The sequence below is a fragment of the Scleropages formosus genome, chromosome 23, assembly GCF_900964775.1.
Source record: "Scleropages formosus chromosome 23, fSclFor1.1, whole genome shotgun sequence".
NCBI lineage: Eukaryota > Metazoa > Chordata > Actinopteri > Osteoglossiformes > Osteoglossidae > Scleropages > Scleropages formosus.
In genome coordinates, this window is record NC_041828.1 from 13,463,051 (window position 1) to 13,484,593 (window position 21,543).

Below are 21,543 nucleotides of genomic sequence, written 5' to 3' on the forward strand. Positions count from 1 at the left end.
ACCAAGGACGCTCACATGGACTACTTGCCTACAAAAAATTGCGCAATGCACTGTATGTAAGGGTGGACTCGAAGCTGCAGGTCCCGCCCACCTCGTTGGGTTCTGTATTTTTGATTGGTGCATGCAGCTCTTCTGCATTAAAATAAGAAATGGGCGGAGCCCACACCATACGCCCCGCCCATTATTCGGTGTGATGTATTTCCGTATGCTACCGGAAGTAGTTCTAACTCATCAATTCGCGTAAGCTCTCGTTTGTTTTACGGAAACCATCACTGAAAGAATGTCTGTAACTTTTAATTTTTTGAAAGCGGCTTCTCTTCATTACAAAGACATTTGCCCGGAGCAGGCTCGATTTCTCATGTAAGTGTGATATGATGTTTTTGTCTTTTTTTTTTCTGCGGAACAAAAAACATCCTCTTCGGCATGTTTACACGGCGTGCTCTGTTACTGTTGTTATATGACTTGTGGGCACTAGGTGGCAGTACGGAGACATTGTGCTGATGTTATGTTGATTTATGGACACTAGGTGGCGCTGTGTGATATCTATTCACACACCTTTTTAATATGTCCTGCAATTTATCATTTTTTGTGGACACTGCAGTGAGAGTGAACATTGTAATAAGATATTTTTAGACCTGGTATTCTGGTAAGATCAGTATTTGTACTCTCACTCCCTGATACCTAGATCCTATTATTTTCTTTTCACTTACATGTCTTAATTATATTGCTCTTTATTTTAATGGTTGAAAAATGAAATATCTAATCTATTTTTAACCTCCAGAAAGGATCTGACATTAATCAAAATGGACAGACCGGTTTTGGATTATGCACACAAACCTGCAGGGTAATGACAGGAGCCCAGAATGAGTACGAATCCGTGTTACTCCAGAGTGATGGAGGCAGTCGTGTAAAAATATCTCCAGATATTTTAATATCGAAAACTAGGAATTTTAATCATCATTCGAAAACACAACGTTACAGTCTGTGCTCTGATCACCGAGTCGTTTGAAAGACACTCATTCATCTCAGCTGTGAACAAATGTTAAAAAGGGTCACGAACTTATGTATACATGCACATACACACCACTGGCTTTCCTGAGCTTCATACCCCCTCTGGTGCTGTGCTTAATGACTTGGACTGCTGGAATAAAGACAACCGTGGTTAATGTACCCTGCTCTTGTCCATAAAAGCCCATGGCCCGGCGCTCGGCTCGTTTGCGCTGCCTTTCCAAAAGGGTTTCTGCTCACTCGGCAGTTTGCGGACACGCCGTCGCAGGCTCTTTGGCTTCACTAATTCCTCGGTGACCCTTCTCAGAGTGTCCCTCGGCACCTCAGTCCCCCCGCATTGGAGCCAGACGTCCGCCTCTGATGGGCGCTGCTTCGAGCCGTCACCTTCCGCTCGAAGGACATGGGTACGAGTCCCAGTTTCGCTCTTGTACCCTTGAGCAAGGTACTTGCCCTGAATCGATACAGTAAAAAAAAAATTACCCAGCTGTGGAAATGGGTAAATCAGTGTAAGTCACTTTGGAGAAGAGTGTCAGATGAATGATATTGTAACAGCAATGTAGTACAGTGGGCACAGAGGCTAACCCTGTGTGTGTGTGTGAGAGAGAGAGAGAGAGTTGGACTCCATCAACCCACTGTGTTCTATACGGTGAAGCCGCTGTGCTCTTTGTTGGATTGAAGCGGCTGGACGTTTTCATGTGCTGCATGGTATTGATGTGCCGCCGGAGATGGAGGCGCCTGCTGTCTGGAAAGAGCACCCAGGTCACAGGGGGTGCTGCTCTCTCTTCTTAAACGGGGCCCCGCAAACATTATTTTACTCTAATTCCTCTCACACATTCTTAATGGGCTGCTGTTACATTTGTTCATAACGAACTGGGCGGCAGTTATTGTTTGGTTAAAAAATTTTTAGACATGTTTAAGTTTCCTTGAGATTTTACTAAAATGATGGTGAAATGACAGCTGAGATCGAAGGAAACGCACAGGGCCAGCAGGTGACATAGTTATTCGTTCAGCTAACAATGTTTCCCGAAGTCACTTGCAGTCTTAGATCTGCGTAATTAGCCACTTGCACTGGTTTACCCATTTCTTACTGTTCCAGTTTAGGGTAAGTGCCTCAATCAAGCATATCCCAACAGGAGGTGGGATTCAAAACCAGGCTCCTTTGGGCGGAAGGCGACAGCTCTAATGGTAATGAGACAATCGGCGCACGCGAGGAGCCACGTGTGCCTTTGTTCCAAACCCCAGTGTGCAGATTGCACTCTCGGTCCAGCACCTGCGCCTCCGCTGTGAAAGATGGGAAAGGAGGTCCCCTCCTTAGGTGAGCCGTAGCGTTACTCCTGATTTGCTGCGTTCCCCCCCTTTGCGGCGGGTGAGGGTGCTACGCACGCTGTGGCGGACGAGCATCCCGCTGACGGCAGCAGATGGTAGGCCTGTCGAGGCGCTTTGATGCCTCGCGGGAGGCTGAGGTTTCATCTGAACGCGAGCCCCTGAGCGAACACCTGCCGGGAAGTCCCTGGCCGCGCCGGGGCCCGGGGGGGGGGGGGGGGGGTCGCAGCCAGCCATCTGCGGCCCCCGCCGGTGCCGAGCGCTACCCTTGTCGAGCCCCAGCTGATCCCCGTCCCTCTCCGAGATGTACCGTCGCCTCCTCGGCCGTGTCCCGGTCCGGGAGCCGCCCTCTTCCCGGACGCGGTAATGAATGCCTCGCTCCGGTATTCAGCTTATTGCTTAATGGGATCGCAGAACAATATGTGCTTAAAAGGATAGCGTGACTAATAGGGTGGCATATGGGACGGTCTGAAGAATGTTTTTTTTTCTGCGCTTGGTAATTGTCCAGCCAAGACAGGAACACAGAGACATGTTGAACAAGTTCCTGCCCAAGTAAAGAGTGAAAGGATTTAATCCCCTGAGTGCGTTGAGCCCAGAGAGCACTGCCGAACGGGAGGATTCCCGTGAGGAAGGATCTCCGGTCATTTGTTTCAGGACAAATGCGAGAGCAAATACCTTGAACATCTGAGCTGATCACGTGCTGAAATGAAGTTGTCAGTGGCTCCTCTCTGTGTGTGTGTGTGTGTGTGTGTGTGTGTGTGTGTGTGTGTGTGTGTGTGTGTGTGTGTGTGTGTGTGTGTGTACGCTCGCTCGCTCGCTCACCTGTTTGTAACTTGATTTGCTCATAAACATTTTTGCCACCGAGTCACAGTCAGTAAATCCCTATTTGCTGTTTAGCCTCTGTAGAAATGTATGTAAGACTTAAAATAAGTAAAATCCCATTTTAACATGAAAATGGAAACTAATCTTAAATGACCTAATATTAATAGCACATTGTCTCTGAAAAGGGGGGAGTCGTGGTGCAGCGGGTTCGGCCAGTGTCCGCTGCGTGGCGGGTCAGGGGTTTTAGCCCTGCTTGGGGTGCCTTGCAGCGGACTGGCGTCCCGTCCCGGGTGTGTCCCCTCCCCCTTCGGCCCTGCGCCCCGTGTTTCTGGGATAGGCTCCGATTCGCCGTGACCCCAGTTGGGACAAGCGGTTGTTGACGTTGCTGGTTTGGTTATTGTCTCTGAAAACTCCTGTTCAGGGACTGCTTCGCGACATAAACGCGGTTTGTTGTCTCGTCCGATCTTACGACGGCGGTGGTAAACGGCGCAATAGGGAGGGAGGCGAACGCGAGCATCTCTCACTCCTGCGGCGTTTCAGCGCTTTTACTGACACCTACTGGCTGGCGACGTAAACACAGGTTGTTTTCAGCAGCAAACAAGCAGGTTACAAAAATAATACGCAAAGAAAGTGAAAGTGAATAATCTTTCTATCTGAAAATTCATAACCAGCGGCGAAGGGTACATGATTATTATTTTTAACAACTTATCTCATTATGCCCAATGTGCTTCGTAATGGTACGTTTACATTTTCCATTGAACGGACGCTTTTCTCCAAAGTGATGTTTTTGGAGGTGTACAATTGACTTTCATCAACGTTAATCAGCTTTACAGTGATTTATCTATTTATATGAGAGGGTATTCTTCCTCCGTCGGCTCAACATAAATACCTCGATCGAGGTAAGGAATTTGAACTATGAACACTCTGATTGCAAGGTCACAGTCCTAGTCGTTGCTGCCCGATTGTGGTTTTCTCCTACATAGTACCTCGAGTGAATAAATATGTGCTCTGGGGTATCGCGCTAGCGAGGCCCTTTTTCTCGTTTGTCAGCGTCTCGCAAACGGCGTGCGCCTGGAAAAAGGCATCCTTCGTACGTTTTGCTTTCGTCTTGTTTCATATTTTCAAGTGCTTTCGCCCGTTTATACTTTCTATCCGCTCTCGGCTGCGTGTATCCAGTTTGCTGGCCGCAGCCGACGGGGGAGACACTCGAGCAGTGAGTCACTCGTTCCCTGTGGAATGGGGGGGGGGGGGATGTTTTCTCTTCTCTTCTTTTGGCCTCGTGCGGTCCCGGACGAGGAGGCGCTAACCCGGTAACCCTCGGACTTACGGCGGAGGAACGCACGTGCGCGTCGAGCCACCTCGCCTCCTCGGCACGTGCGTCCGGCGGCGACCGGCTGCGAATACCTCCACCCGTTTGTAGTCCCGCGTACTTTTTATAGAACAGCTAACAAAAGCTTGTATGATTTCAGCTTGAAAGCATTTCCAACATTCTGCCCCCAAAAATAGGCCCAGATTACGCGGGGAGAGCTCTGAAATTCACAGCTTTTAATCAGGTCCTTACTTGATTATTGAACCCTTGACTGAAGTGTCACTCTTCATGTACATGAAGTGAGTTAAAATGTTGGGTGTGTACAGTATTAATATTCAGGTGCTCACACTACTTACAATTATTTTCCAATTTACAGAGCAGGGTACATTTTAATTGAGGGTAAGTAACTTTATCGGGGGTTATTGTAGCAGGAGGGGGGATTCGAACCCCGGCGTTTCAGACGCAAAGCAGCAGCTCCAGTCTCATGTCACCACCTGCCGCCCCGTTGGGTTTCGGCTTTCTTGCTTTTGTTTGCATGTTCCACGGTGTTTAGTAATATTTTTCCCAGGGTGTCATTTGGAAGGATAGCATTATCTTCTCAACCGGTTGTGTTGGAATAGAACTCGACGGAGTCCCTGCCGAGTAAAAATACAGGTTTTCCCGTCGAGTGACGCTCGGCTCAACTCGAAGCACTTCGACGTCTAGACACGTTAAATGTTGTTTTGCGAGTGTCGTCGTGGGGAATTTACTGTTTTTCCTCTCGTTTCAGGAGAAGACATCAGTCCTTGTTAGGTGAGTGCGAGTGTTTGTCATTGTGGGTTGGGGTAAAGGCTGGCTTTGCTGTTCGGGTCCCGCTGTGTGACAAGAAGAGACAAATGGAGCAGAAGGTACAGAGAGGATGTTCTCTCCATCTCTCCGGTTTAATACACACTTGTGTTTCGCATAAACATTCTGCCGGCGTTCATTTTTCTCTCTCTCCGCCTTGGCATTACGGTCGCTGTCTGTGCCCTGGCAATGTCCGCGGGACTCGGTCCGCTGCCCGCGTGCCCAAACAAGGCTCTGTTTTAAACGCTGTTGTGTGCGAATGACACTCAAGATGTTGTTTCTGCTGCTGCACAGTATGACATACCAGTTGGGTCTGCTAATCCCCAGTACAGCTCTGCGCCCCCCCCCCCCATAAAGTATATTCCATATGAGGTTCCTGTATCATCAAATGGAACATGTGACCTGCAGCCAGCATCTTAGATGAATGACACCAGAACCTTGGAATAGCAAATCAAGTATTTGGGAATAGTGTGTGAGAGAGAGACCGATGAATTGACTCAGTTTTTACGTGAATCCTGGCTGGAGCGTGAGAATGTGTTTGGTCACATGCCTCCGTTTTTGTTTTGAACCCAGACAAGAGAAAGGTGGAGGGGGCGGTGTGTCCGTTCTGTTTCGAGTGGCGCCACCCGGACAACCACCGCGTGCGTCTGAAGCCCCGGCGCCGGGCCTCCCGGCAGGTGAACCGGCTCCTGAGGAGGGAGGCGACCCGCAAGCTCCTGAGTGCGCGGCAGGCCAAGGTCCTCAGAAGGTTTCGGAGGTCCCGCAGCTCTCTGGTGAGGGGAAACGCCACGGAAATTGGAAAATGGCCTCCGTGCAGCATTTCGGGACACGGTTTATGTAATCGCCGCCTTTCCATCGACAAGATATTTGGGGACGTCATCGAGCTGATGTCCCGCCACTCGTTCCGCTCCAGCAAACGCCCGATTGTTTTGCGCTGTGCTCACTGCTGCCCGCTGACACGGCCCCATTTGGGACAGGAATCGATACGTGGCGAAACACCCCAATGCCCTCCAGGTAGATAGGACAGCAAAGTCGGGCCACAACGGGCCCCTGACTGTGGGTGCGGGCGATGCTGGCAGTCCAAGCTTGTTTCGATATGCCTTTCCTGTTTTAGGACACCCATAACGACCCATCCAAAGACCCTCTTTAGCAGTTCCCATGCAAGACTGTGAAACGAATCAGAAAAAAAAAAGAAAACAGAAACGAATATTTAAAAAAAGTTAATTGAATGAGGCTTTCCCAGAAATGGTAAACAATTCTGTGTGGTTGTTCACCACATGACATGGCAGTGTTTGGTCCCCAGTTTATCTGTTCCTGTTGATGGGAAATGAGGATATATATTTTTTTCTATGTTGTCATACAGGCCCCACGAAAAAGTGCCATTGGTGAAGGCAGCCTAGGAGCTAGGAAAGTGCAATTAACCAGGACTGTGGCTTATCCATTTAGATATTGATGGGGGGTGGGGGTAAGAGAGGATCTGTAGAACTTGTCCATCCCTTTCAGGCACAGGACCTAGTCTCCTCCAGTCGGAGGAAACCCTGACCTGCTCAGTTTCAGGATAGTCACCTGTGTTTATATGGAGGACCGAAGAGGGAGAAAGGTGTAGAAGAATTAATGTGGATCGAGTGTCACTTTTTTCCCCGGTCTGGTGCTAAGTAAAGTTAGCAGCCAGTACCCAAAAAACAAATATTTGAAATAAAACATCAGAGGTATTATAAACACTTAACTTTAACTGTAAAATTTTCTTGGCTTTTTTTTTTTTTCTTTAAAAAAAAAAAAATATAGTATAAAAATGCAAAGAGGAGTTCGTTTTCCTTTCAACAGTAGCAAGGTTTTCAGGTCCTGTGGCAGCAAGAAGTCCCCAGACCATCATACTGCTACCACCATGCTCGAGTGCTGTTGGTAAATTCTGCTCTCTTAAATTTTACTTTTCAGTCCTGTATTTGGCTTTTTCCTCAATGGGTCCCATGTTGCCCAAAAAGTTCTACCTTGAGTCCACACAAAATTGTTCCAAGAGTCCCGAGTGACATCCCGGTTCTTTTTGGTGAACCGTAAATGAGCTTTTCTGTTCATTTTAAGAGGTTTCCGTTTTGCCCCTTCCCATGTGTCCTGTTTGTCCGACACACTGTCTTTATTCCTGTGGAGTCATGAAACGCAGACTGGAGCACAGGCAGGAGAGCCCTGCGCTTCCCTCAGTGTTGTCCTGGGGTTCTTCTTGAGCTCACTCATGATTTCGCACCTTGCTTCAGCCACTCCCAAGTAGATTCGCTGCTGACCCGAGCCATCTCCATTCGAGGAGTATGTTCCTAACCGTGGTTCGACTGAGGTCCGGAGCCTTAAATACAGCTCTGTAAACCTCTCCTGACCGGTAGGCTGCAGAAACTTTTCTCCAGAGGGCTTCATTTCCTTTGAGTGTGGCATGATGTGCCTTTGCGTATCTGTTCTGTTTGAATTTTTCTTTCAAGTATTGGTTGAAGTAGATGTAGAAAATGACTGCATATGGACAGGGCTGGCACAAATCAGGCCCGACTGTATTCAGACAGCAGCATCTCAGTATAAATTACAGAGCACTTCACATTACGGGAGCACAGGGAGTCGAATGTGGTAGTAGCAAGAGGTAGCGATTTTTTTTAAAAGTTAATCTGTAATTAAAAACAGAAATCTTTAATTGGGTTTCAGGTAAATATACATCCCTCTGAGGGTCTAACAGTGTACCACTGTGAGGAAAAAGACTTTCTTACAGTGACGCATGGACAGAAATAGGAAACTACACATGTGCGAAACGTGTAAGTGCAGCGCGTATTGCGACCCTTCGGAATCGGTGGCGAGGAACGTTTGTCAGTACGACAGCCAGGGACGCTATTATACAATGCATCACTTTCTGTTTGGGTGTTCTGCTTCAGGGCTTCTTGCCATTTTCTCTTTCAAAGGATGAACTTTTGCTTAATGAGTGAGAGGTAAATGTTTGCAAACTTTTTTTTTTTTTCTTTTTTCCGTGTCCTGATAATTAATCTCTCTCCTCAGCTCCGAGGAATGATTCCTCAGAAACGGCCAGCTCTGGCATTGACCGAAGGTTTATTTAAATGGAGTGTCACATGTATTTTGCACCGTAGTGTTAAATGGTTTTTTTTTTAAGCATGGGCCAATTTCCCAGTTTGATGTCACCCTTCATGTTCCATCATCTGCTTCGGGCGCAGCGTCCTTTTCGCAAAAGAGGCACGGCGGCTCGGTGATCAACAAACGACCGTGCCGAGGTCTGTGGGCTTTAATAAGACATTGAGGACACATTGAGATCGGAGGAGCAGCCGTACCCAGGACTCCTCCGGCTGTCTTCTCTATCCACAAGCAGATGCTTTTTTTTTTTTTTTTTATTTGTTTGTGTTTGTTATTAAGGAATAGTTTAATAGGCTCCTGCGCAGATGAGTCATTCATTTCAGTACCCATATGTGTGTTATATGGACTATAAAAGAGTACTGGCAGTCAGCACTTAAACAAGTTTATAAAGTAACTTGATGCAATGAACAAAGTATGAAAGAGACCAAAAAGTCTGTGCTGGAATCGCAGGGGCATTATTTTTTTAAAAAAAATACAACAAATGCAAATGATTTAATGTTGAAAGGGGAATGGTGATGAAAACTGGCAGCACATGCTACACATGGGAGTCTCCATCTGAGGAATGGTGGTGTGAAGCTGAAGCTTGTTGATAGAATAGAGAAATGCACTATTGACGCCGCCACACCGATTCAGGAGCACTTTTATAAGATGAGATACGTTACTGTCGCTGCACACAATACAGTGAAATTCCGTACAATTATGAATACTGTGATGAAGTTCAGTGCCCTTCACGGCACATTCAGTCGCTAGATATAGATGTGGTTGAACTCTTTTTCTTAGGAAGTCCTAGACTGCAGAATAGGGAGCAGATTTCCACCTCCTCTGATGCTCAGAAGAGCTGAAGGCTTTTCATCTCAAAGATAGGGCCAGTGTCCCACCACACAGTCCAGGGTTGAACGTGTTCCGAAGGCAAAGGATGGCCCTATTCTTTATTAGTTACTTGATATTAATATATTCTTCACTTGTGTCTCATTTTGCTCGCTCCCACTTTCTGTCCTTGTTGTTTAGTGGCAATGGGGGGAGTCAGCAGGGTGATGTCTCTCTACATTTGAAGGACCCGGGTTTGAGGCCTCGCTCTCACCGTGGTACACGTGAGCAAGGTGCTTACCCTGAATTGCTCCAGCGAAGATTCCCCAGCTCTACTAATGAGTTAATAATCACAGGTACCTTACAGGGCACTCTGTGTCACTTTGCGGAAAAGTGCCACATAAATAATGATAATAAAGATCCATTGGTGCATCCTGCTGTTTTTACCCTGGGTGCTCCCGCGGTGCACGGCAGGACGGTTCACTGTGAAACAGCCCTGCTTGTAACAGCTCTTTGTCATTGCTCCTAGCTGTAGGGCAGGTAGGCCAGCGATGTTATGTCCTTGGTGTGTTACCAGTGCTACAAGGTGTGGGTGCGGGCGCGGGCGCGGGCACCGGGCCCAGAGAGACTAGGGCGGTCCCGATGCGGAGATGCAAGCTTCCGAGTGTTCGGTCAGGCAAGGACAGGCTCCTCGTTGGGCTGGGAAGGGACAAGGGCGCCCTGGGTCTTCTCACCTGGCACTTGGCAGCTAGCTGGATATATTTAGGGGTCTTGCCTCTATAAAGAACGAAGAGACCATTGGTGGGGCTGATTGCGCCGGATGTTTTGAGGCCAGGCGGCACAACTGTGAAACCCGGGCTGAGCTGAGTTTCTTGGTCACGTTTGAGAATTTGCTGAGATAATCCAGCACAGGCTTCTGGATTATCTGGGTGGTGCTTGATATTTCAGTGTGTTGAGACTGCCAGACACCCCCCCCAACACACACACACACACACACGAGTTCCTATTTGTATTAATATATGTATCCTGTCTTTACTTTAAAACTGATCTTCCCAGACAGTTAATGTGCCTTGCACTGCTTAACAAGATTTTGAGCATGAAACACTATTTCAAGACCACTTTGATGGAGTTGTTTTCTTTTTTCCTGGACGCATTATGAGTGCATCTCAGGCAGGCAGCTTTACATTTATTCATTTAGCAAATGCTTTTCTCCAAAGCAACCTGCATCTCATAGAAAATACAATGTGTGCATTACATTAACAGGCTGTACAAATGTCAGTACTGTATGTATACTGTACTGTATGAGCATGACTGTCTACCGCAGCACATCAGTCGCTTCATTTCCCGCTGCTGGAAATCAGCCCAGGATTTTTTAGGAAATTGGAAGAGATCTTTGATAGTGTTTTTATACGCACTGTCACTCTGTTTGGTCTCATCGCTGCGATACGCCTGACATCGTGCCCGGAGGTTCTGTTTTGGTGGAGGCCTATGGCGCTACGTAGAGCGATGCGAGTCGACGGCCACCGGAGCTCGGCGCTCAGAGGTGCCGTGTGGATACAGAGAGCTTTTCTTAGCGCCTGTCACTTTGAAAGGCCGATACCAGCTGGTGGCCACCCCAGCCGGAGACGACTTGGCACGCCTTCGCTATGTTCCAAACAAAGCCCTCGCATTTTTATTAGCCTGCCGTTTCTTCCTGACCTGTTAGTACTCACGTAAGCGGTCGTAGTACCCCACGCTAATCTTTTCCAATAGCACTCTTCATGACTGTTTTTTTTCCCCCACCTTATTTTAGTTTGACAATTCCTCAGCTTAGTGATTAGTTTTTTGATGCGTTGGCAGCACTTTTAATGGGGTTTCTTAAGGGTCACGCTGCATCGCTTCAGGTCAAATCCCCCAGCACGGAGACTTGCGTCTTTTTTTTTTTTTTTTTGCTAGATGCCCTTCCTGCAATCGTTCACCCATCTCTACATGCAGGTACAGTGTACTTCATATCCATAATACTCGCACAATGCTGGAATGTGCATATGCTTCTTTCTTTCTGAAGTCTTGAGTTCTTTCCCTCCTTCGTACTCCGACTGGCCACTTTACACACGTTCCAAGACAATAACAACATGCACAGTGTTGCTTCTGCATCGTCCCAAATTCCTCCTAATTTTGGTTTTTAGTGGAACACCAAGCCTGAAATATTTTTGAAATACCGTATTAGTCCTTTGGAAGTTTTTATTTTCTCCATGTGCTGCATGTCTTAAAATTACAAAGTTCACTGTCCAGTTTTTTTAAATGAAATTGTTCAAAGCCTGTTTCTGCGAAAAGGGTCAAAAGCACAAGCAGAACTAAATAAAGCATATTGATAGCTGGAATATTGCCATATGTAGCAACATTTGGTAAACTTATTGGGATTAAGTTCCTTTTTCAAAACAATGTCCTTGTACCACGATATGCATGTAGTGTGACTCAGGGCTGCGGGTTGCAGTTGTGTCGTCGTCGTGTGAGGCGGACGTGTGCTGGATGAATTAGTTTTCCGCTCTCCTGCCCTCCCACGCGCTGGATTGGCCGAGCGTCGTGTCGCCGTACCGTATAAAGGCTGCCACGCTCCGTGCTGTAGTAAACAGAAGATCCTGCTTTGACCTCCCGGATCAGCTCAGTCTCCCGCAGTGACGCTCGGCATGGCCGCCTTCGTGTCGGTGAGTCCCCGTGTCCTCGCCCCGCTGATGCAGCCAGCTGTCGAACACTCTCATCTGGTGTCTCCTGCAGAGACACAAACTTATGCCAGTGGTTCTTAGGGCTGGGTTTTGATTTTTAAGTCTTATGGATATGAGCATCAGACCTCATGGTAATCACTCAGATATCAGAGTCCTCACAAGCAAGGACTCATTTATGAAAATATAAAGAGAAATACGCTTGATACTGTTTAGAGTCGAAAAGCATTTTTGCATGAACTGATGACTGAATCGCCAGTATTGCGTGCGCGTGCGTGAGAGATTGCCTTGTGATGAGCTGCAGCTCCATCCATGGTGTACACTGCTTCGTGAGCTACACTTCCAGGATAGGCTCTGGACTACCACGTCCCTGAATTTGAAGAGCAATTACTATTGATGGATGGATCATGGATGGATGATACTGTTTAATAAGTCTCTTAATAAATGACCCATAGATTTGCTTTTCACTTCTTTTGTGGGTACCGTAGGTCCTGGGCTTAATACCCTCGACATGTTTAGTCAACATACAGTAACAGTAATAAAAACATGGCTACTTGCTCTCGTTTTCTTTCTTTACTTCCTTCCTTTTATGCATTTTTTTTTCCCACTTTATTTTCAAACTTGGCTATGAACCTCAAAGGTAATCTGTGCTTCCCATATCCAGTTCCTGCCATTCCATTTGCTTGGGAATTGAATCTCGAGGTGTTGGGCAGGAAATTTGGCACTGCTGGTACAGACATTTGACCGGTCACTTGACCAGTCTACACTGGTATGTCTACTGGCAAAGGGATGAGCAACGGAGACATCTGCTACTGGCCGACATCTGCTGGTTCGCTGACGCTCGGCTACGAAGCGATGGAATGATGGACCAAAGCCAGTCACAGTGCGTTCCTCTGCCAGACATCCCCGTCACAATGGATACGTGCCTTGGCTCCGACGAAGCCCCGAAGGTTCAAGGATGAGGACGTGACTCGAAGTCTTAACAGCACGTGGTCATGCAGGGTTCATGTGGCAAGATTTTGCAGGCGCAAGCAGCGGCTGAACTGTGCTGAGCGGAGGGGTTCACCGAATGACCGAATTCTGCTCTTGCTCTTTCAGATGGCTACGTGCCACACCTGCAGCAGAACCACAAGGCAGCGCGGCATGAGCAGGGAAGCTGTGGCCGCTCTATCCCAAAACCAGCGCAACCCCGGGGCGACGAGTAAACTCGGGACCCCTGGCAGGACGCCACAGTCAGCCGGCAGAGCAAACGCAGTTCTTTTAAAGTCTTCCGAGAAAACTCCAAGGTAAGTTTTGAAAATTTCAAAGCACTTCTTATTCATCGCGAGAATTCCTGATTATGAAAATGGCTTGGCCCTTGTTTGGGTTGCAGGATGTTTTCAGGCTGTTTGGTTTTGTCCCGCTATGGTGATCCAGGTGGCTCAGTTGTACGATTGTGGAGTTCGGGGTGTCTTTATGAATAGTGCATGCTGTACTATACACAAGAGCTCTTCTCCTCACTGTTCATTCTTCCGAATCCGCCAGCACCAGCAGCACCCCTTCCTTAAAGTCGAGCAGCATGAAGAAGTCGGTCTTGTCGCGCGTTAAGAAGTTCCTGATGCTGGACAGCAACCAGAACAGTCAGAAGGGCAGCCTGAAGGACTTCCTGTCGTCGCTCTGAGCCTCTCAGAATCTGAGGCGACACTCTGCGCACAACTCGATGCTGCCCTGGAACCCACAATAATGCCGGCTTATCGCCACCTGCATCATGTTTTAAAGGGTGAGGTATAGGAAGGTCCACAAGCCTTGCTAGGCTGCCATGTAAATAAACATTGCCACTCTGACCTCTCAGGAATACCTCCAGCCTTCTAGGCAGCTTAAAGGAACCTGCCCCTCTGTGTGTGCAATTGTTGATCCACGAGTGGGGGTGTTTAAGCAATACACACGAGTTCTTCTCGCAAATCCATATACGCGGCGACTTTTTAAAATGTATATGTAAAACATGTTTTGTTCGAGGGAGTCACACTTAACCCAATTCTTTTGCCTTTGCTTAGGTTGGATTTTTATAACATACGCTTGTTAGTACTTTATGGTTTTCTAGAATTTGTATGCAGGTACTTTTGAAAGTATGTCATTTATGTCACAGTGCCTGTTTGTATGTGCTTCGAGACGGTGCTTTCCCCGCTCTTAAGTGCAGAGTTCCTGTTAAAGCACCTGGTGGTGGAAGGAAACAGATTAGTGAATTACATTGTTTACATGTAATGCTGTTCTGCTTTAAAGGTTGTATTTCTTCAAAAGACCAAAGACAAAGGCTGAGGCCATAATTTAAACATTTTTCACTGTATTGTCTTTTTCTACATTGCTTATGTGCTATACTGTTTTTCAGGGACTGAGAAAGGACTTTGAAGAGTTTCACTGTTGCCTTTGCTAAACTGTCTGTTCATTTTACTTATTTTTGTGTGTACAATCTGACTGAAATACCATTTTGGTATTTCGAATGTCATGCATGTCCAGTATTATGATACAAAATAATTTCATTGTAACTGGTAATTGTTTCACTTTATTATTAAAACTGAGCAGCTGTTAGGCTGTATTCAGTACAGTTGTGTGACCTCAGTGTTCCAGCACGCACAAATAAAGCCTTTTTTCCCCCCCAACACGTCTTTTTTTTTGGTACACTGACTCCTCATTATCGTCGTTTGATGTACAATTGTGAAAGAACAAAGAATTCGGTATCCTACAGTGTGATAATGCTGCCTGCATATGAAATGCAATTTGATAAAAATCTCCTGAAATGATTGCTTTCGCCAGGCAAAGAGCTGAGAAGTTAATCATAACCGCCTTTGTCCGACGGCCACGACGCTGAGGACGACGGCTCGGCAGGAGGGCTTCGCCCATTAGCTGCAGAGACACAGGAGGGCTAGGAGTCTAGCAGGGTGTTGTTACACACTAGAAAATATGTACAATTCTTGGTACCAAAGGTTCAGTCTCTCAAAGGAAAGTAATGCCCACGTGGCCACACGGCCACACAATAAACAGCGTCTGACCTTAAATTAGGCCATAGTTCGTCAGTCCTACTTTAACAAGGGTACCAGGTAGTGTAGTGGATAGAGCTGCTGCCTTTGGATGTAAAGGTTTCTGATTCGAATCCCACCGGCTGCTCTAGAACCCTTGAGCAAGGTACGTACCTTAAATTGGTGCGGTACAATTACCCAGCTGTATGAACGGGTAAATTGCTGTAGGTACTCTAACACTGTAAGCTGCTTTGGAAAAGAGTGTCCGCTAAAAGGATAACCGAATAGATAACAGAAATGGCACTCATGGTATGAGACTCAAGTTAAACACTACTAATCCCAAATATGATGTGAATTAAACAGCATATGCTGTTTCCAGTACTTCGATTTCAATTCCTGGTTTGCATCCAACTTAGTCTCCATTAAAATGTAAAAGCTTATGATGAGTCTTACCCCATATCTATAAGAGAGGTCAACAGATGTAGTGTCGTAACAACTTGACCATGTTTCATGATTTTTTTTAAACTTTAAACATATATAGAGATTTGCACAGCAGGGGGCGCAGTGTTTAGGGTCCTGCAGTAGTGCCATTGTTCAAGGTACTCATCCTGAGATGACAGTGTAAGAATATCCTGCGCAATACACAGATAAGTCATTGGAAATTTTATTATCTAACATTGCAAATCACCTTGAGAAAACAGGTCAGATGATGATGATGATGATGATGATGAGGAGAAATGTGCCGTGCGCTTGGTGCAGGGGAAAGTTGCGATGTAACTGCACGTCCTGCTGGAGGCGCCGGACTTTCACAGAACGGCAGCGAAACCGGAAGTGCGTAGAATTAGAACGCATAGCTAGCAGTTTAGCGAACATCTTCTTTCTGTGGGGAAATATACTTTTAGTAGGTTAAGCGGCAACTGTGACATGAGGCAAGTTATTAGACAGACATTATTGTCTTTAGTGGAAGCGGTGGAGTGAAGGCCGAGTCTGGCCGCCATCATCATCATCGATCATGTCGGAGAGCAAGCGCCGGCGCAGAGAGGCGGACGAGCGGAGGGACGAGCGGAGAGATGAGCGGAGAGATGAGCGGAGCCTCCGGAGGGACGAGCGGAGAGACGAGCGGAGGGACGAGCGGAGGGACGAACGGAGAGACGAACGGAGAGACGAGCGGAGGGACGAGCGGAGGGACGAACGGAGGGACGAGCGGAGAGACGAACGGAGAGACGAACGGAGGGACGAACGGAGGGACGAACGGAGACGGCGGGAGTCTAAGGAGGAGCTGGAGAAACTCACGAAACACACGAAGAAGCTCAACGAGGAGGTCCAGAAGCTGAAGCACTTCGAGACTTTGTGAGCGCAGCTTAGTTTCTGAAGCGTTCTTTCTATTTTACTGTCCAACTTGCACAGTAACGATTATATTTCGGACCCCTGGCCTGTTCGCTACAGTTTCGACCTAACTCAACTGGTTAATTAGTTAGTGTGTTATAATCATGCCTCCCTACTTGATCATCTGGTGCCTAGTGACCCGATAAAAAGACACACACGTGACGTAGGTGCAGAGGAACTTGTAAAACATCCAGAAGCTGTCACTCAAGTGCTCCAGAAAAGTGTTTGCAAACTTCTTGTATCTTTCTCCACTGCAGTTATGAGAAGCCCCCTCCTGGCCTGATAAAGGTTGGTTTACTCTGCAAAAGTGTCGTGCTGTTGTCATGGTGACGTAGTAGCGCGTGCCATAAAAGGTATAATCGTGTACACCTGCATTACTGTGCTTACATTATATTTATTTTCATGTTGCCATGGCTATTGTAATAGGACATGTCAGAAAAGGTGTGAAGTAAATCTCAATTGTTGTACTTACAACATTATGTTTACAGTTATTCATTTAGCTGACACTTTTCTCCAAAGCAACTTAACATTAAGCGACTTCCAGTTAGTTACCCATTTATGCAGCTGGACAATATTACTGGAGCAATTTAGGGTCAGTACCTTCCTCAAGGATACTAAAGCAGTGGATGATATTTCGAACTGGCAACCTTTAGATCCAAAGGCAGCAGCTCTAACCCCCATGCTACCAGCTGCCTTGGCTTGTTACGCTACTTGATGTTATATTGTTAATGACATCTCTGTAAAGGCAACCTCTGTGGACTTCATTTGCCATTCATGGTTTTAGCAATAATGATGTTTATTAGGCATATGGAAGCAGCAGGTGGTTAGAGCTGCAGCCTTGCATTCAAAGGACCCAGGTTCAAATCCCTTCTTGTGCTGTCATACCCTTGATCTTAACCAGTTCATACAGGAAAAAAAAATTATCCAGCTGTATAAAGGGATAAATCGCTGTAGGCAGCTTAACACTGTAAGTCATATTGGAGAAAAGTGTCAGCTGAATAAATGAGTGTAATGTAAATTGCATGGCAACATGTGATTGTGCAGGAGGAAGAGGTGAGGCCAGAGGACTGCATTCCCAACACGCCGGGAAATGAAGATGCCAGGGATTTCCTGGCCCACGCCCCAACCAAGGGGCTCTGGATGCCTCTGGGAAAAGAGGTCAAAGTCATGCAGTGTAAGTATCGGTGGTGCTCATGTGTTTGGGGGGGCTGTATGTCAGTCTGTGACTGCAGTTCTGGGGATGTGGTAAAGTCAAAGCACAATTCAAAATCACATTGTGGTAGTCAGGAGTTGGCAGTACACTTTTTGAGTGTTATGTTATTCTGAAATACAGCAGGCACATACATTATTGCTGTTATTCATTTAGCTGATCTCTTCCCCCCCCCCCCCCGAAGTGACTTAAAATGGACCATGCTGCTTAGAGTTAGAGGTGGTCCTCGAGTTACGGCACGTGCGTCTTACAACCACCCAGTCTTACAATGGCCGCCCCATTAACCTTATATTATTAGGTCCCAACATTTGCTTGAAGGCTGCTCCTTCTGCTGTATGATAAAATTGGTTGGCTGTGCTGCTGAAAAACACCCAGTTTTTTTGTCTCTATGTTTCGGAGACTATCAGCAACTGCATTTTAATCACAAAGCTTTTCATCTGTGATTCCCTTCAAGTTACTTATTATTTAAAAATAGTTAACTCATTAACCTTTTTCTTAACAATTTTGCTTGATTTCTGTTGGTGCTGAAAATGAAAAGCAGAATTAGAAATTAAATTGAATATAGTGGTGCAGCACAAAAATATAATTGTATAACTTTACTATGTATTATTGTTCAATATTAGTATTTCAACATGAATAATCTGTGAAATTAGTAAAAAAAAAATCTAGTTATGCATTACTAAACATAACTTTCAGGCATGTTAATTGTTTATATATCCTTTTGATTTATGCAATATAAGAGGACTGTTGACTCGTGACCAAGCTGATTTATGACAGGGTTATTGAAAGAGAACCCTACTGTAAATTGAGGACTTCTTGTGTTTATCTATTTATAGAGCTGGGTAATTTTTACTAGAGCAATTCTGACTGAGTACCTTGCTGAAGGGTCCTCAAACCTGGCTCTTTTGATTGCATGGTGATGACTGACCACTATACCACTGGCTGCCCAATAATATGCAACAAATTATGCTGTGGATTTGTATAGGTTTTTTTAAGCAGTGTGTTTTTAGGTTTATGCATAAAACATCCACATTTAGAGATAACTACTACTAGCCTTAGGATAGAATGTGATTTAGGTGCAACAGTTTAAAGTGAAGCTGCAATTTGTCTGCAGCTGAAGGTCACTTGTCCACATTCTTATTCTAATAAGATAAAGTTGTGTCAGAGATTAACTGCCGTTATCCCCTGAAAGAACAACAGCTTCATTATTTTTCCTAATTAATTCATGTTCCCACACATTTCATGGTAGGCGGAGTAAATAAGCTGTCATGCAGAAGATGCAAGTTCTCATTTGCTCCTCTGTAGAATTTACAAGCCTGCAATTTGTTCCACATATTAATATATTAGGCAAATGGTAACATGCTTGCCCTTGCTTTCTCACTATTGAATGCACTTCTCTGTTTGAACTTGGGTAATTACGTGCAGTAAACATTCTCAAGCACAGTTTGTTGAAGTGAAATTACTTGAAATGAGCAAGATAACAAATTCCTGAATTGGAAAAAATTGTAGTACACGCCTTGATGGAACCACTGATAAGAGAATTTACTGAATCGCTCTCATTAGTGCAGTACATCACATACTAATGATGTATTTGTGTTGGTTTACCTTGTTTTGTGTGTGCCATAGACGAGCCAATTTAAACTCCCCCAGTTATATTTTACTTAATTTTCTTGCATGAACTTTATTTACACCCCCACCTCTAATGTTAATGTCATTTTATTACATGAGCTGTATTTGTCTCCCTCATTTTAATGAGATTTGTGTAATGTGTGCGTAGGTTGGCGATGTAAGCGGTACGGACACAGGACAGGAGACAGAGAGTGCCCCTTCTTTATCAAAGGAAATCAAAAGCTGGAGCAGTTCAGAGTTGTAAGTTCTGGTGAAGCACTATTTGTGCTGCAGTGACTTAAGCGTCTCATGGACAGTTTTACAGTCATCGTGAGATTGATAAACCTTATTGTACACACTCTATATTTTGTTTGCAGGCACATGAAGACCCAATGTATGACCTGATCAGAGAGAACAAACGCAATGAAAAAGAATCACGGTACTTCATATTTTTAACCAACAGTATATGTATACTGTAATGTAGCGTTTTACTCAACCAAGAAAACTTTTTTTTCAATGCCCTAATGTGAGGCATTTACCCATTAGTCATCCAAATCCAGAAAAAGTCCAAGTGTGGGAAAACAAAGATGTTTTGAAAACCACACCCAAATCTGAGCTCTATATTTCCAGAGAAACAGGCCAGTTTGTTGCCTGCCTGGGTTGTATGCAGCTTCATGTGTCATATTTTGTGTTTTATTTGGGTACATTCAAGTACAAGACGAGACCAAAAAATTTTACTCATTTCAGGGGCTTTTGTTCACATGAAGCCTATAATAATGCAATGAAGTTACTTGCTAGATCGAATAAAAGTCACATAAAAAGGACCTGCTTTTACTGGTCTTTTGTGTTTGATGGTGTTAAAGTGCTCTGATAAGTGACATTCAGAAATACTGTACTATGTGATATTAAATAGTTAGGTTTTATCCCGGGAGTTGTCTGGTATCTTTTCTTGCACAAATTCCCTCTATGAAAAATAACATCAAGGAAAATTCAAGCTCTTCTGTGCCGAGTGATAGGTTACTGAATCTTGACCTATTTTTGAAAAGCAGATAATGACAACTTGAATTCTGGCAGACACTCAAAGTCATACTCAGCAGCTGTCATCTAAGTGTGCCATTCATCACATGAGGGTAGTCCTGGTACAGACCCACTCATCATTGCTCTGGTCTCTGTCCTCAGGATACGACAGCTCCAGCAGCTGCTGCAGGACACCACGTCTGACTCTGACAGCAGCGCTAGCAGCTCCTCTTCCTCCAGCTCAGACCGCAAGCGAAGAAAGAAGAAAAAGAAGAAAGAGAAGAAGAAAAAAGAAAAGAAAAGAAAGAAGAAACGGAAGCACAAGTCCTCCAAGGGTGATGACAACTCTGGGTCGGATTGATGTATGGGATGTAGATGGTCTCCAGCCTGGGGTTTGCGAGTGATTCATTCTTCACCCTGAGCATACGGGCCATTGCAGAGGGTGCTGTGTGCTTCCTGTGGAGACTGTGGAGGGGGCTCTGGCAGTGCTCTGCCCCCCCCAGTGCCAGTCTCAGTAATACATGGGCGCTTAGCTCCCAATTCATTCCGGGTGAATGGGGTAATTAGGCATCGACTCCATATGGAGCAGCTATCAGAGCTGTGCTGCCACTCCTGAATGTGCTTTCCCAGCAGTTTCTCTCATTAGGAACATGTTGTCAAACAGTTTTTGTTGACACGCAACTGAAATGTGTAAATGTATGTGGTACATGTAATGACGTGTCGTATGCAGATGGTGAGTTACTTCATTTATCTTACCATTGTTTCCATTGTGCTTCTCCATTGAATTAGTTATTGAAAGTTTTTTTTGAAAACGTGGACTTGTATGCTGAACAAGGGATATGTTTTACTTTATAAGAATGCCTGCTTATTGCCCTAATGCTACAAGTATATTAATAAAAATGTATATAGTTTAAAATTAATGGGTGGAAAAAAAATTCCAGAGTAAGCTATTTTTGGTCTTGTCTTTACCCATTTGCTTTTAACCAGGAGTACTTTTTTCATTCACTAAATGAGTCTTCATATAACATTCCATTGTAAAAATGAGCAATTACTGTCAGGGACTTGAAAGTCTTGGCACTATTAATCCTTCAGTCTAAACAAAAGACTTTTGTTTAGATGCAGTGAAAGTCTGAGAATAATATATGAAAACTGCTGCTGGCCTGTCTTTGTTAAAGAGAACAGTACATCTGCACACACTCGCCAAAATTTGATGGTGCGAAATGGCAGCTCCTCGCTTTCCTCTCTTCACCCCCCCCCCCCCCCTTTTTTTTTTTTTACTAAGGTAAGGTGAAAAAAATCAGTTAACACTGGCTTTTTAAAATTTATTTAAAAAAAAAAGACTTTTGATTCCATCTGACTCATCCTCTGTATGCATGTGGAAATCCAACAGCAATTTTCAGGGAGCATGTGCTATTCTGTCGT

The 21,543-nt window shown here is 45.4% G+C and overlaps 2 protein-coding genes across 2 annotated transcripts; both read left to right on the forward strand.

Moving 5' to 3' along the window:
* Positions 1-216: 216 nt before the first annotated feature.
* On the forward strand, positions 217-14,537 carry rmp24 (ribonuclease MRP subunit p24). The gene is made up of 5 exons (XM_018731796.2): positions 217-360; positions 5,232-5,254; positions 5,861-6,060; positions 13,006-13,193; positions 13,432-14,537. Exons 1-5 carry the CDS (start codon positions 281-283, stop codon positions 13,565-13,567), a joined length of 627 nt encoding a protein of 208 aa, XP_018587312.2. The 5' UTR covers positions 217-280; the 3' UTR covers positions 13,568-14,537.
* Positions 14,538-15,912: 1,375 nt separating this feature from the next.
* rp9 (RP9 pre-mRNA splicing factor) lies at positions 15,913-21,373 on the forward strand. Its single transcript, XM_029248504.1, has 6 exons — positions 15,913-16,250; positions 16,544-16,574; positions 17,331-17,460; positions 19,274-19,365; positions 19,482-19,543; positions 20,284-21,373. Exons 1-6 carry the CDS (start codon positions 15,913-15,915, stop codon positions 20,480-20,482), a joined length of 852 nt encoding a protein of 283 aa, XP_029104337.1. The 3' UTR covers positions 20,483-21,373.
* Positions 21,374-21,543: the final 170 nt, after the last annotated feature.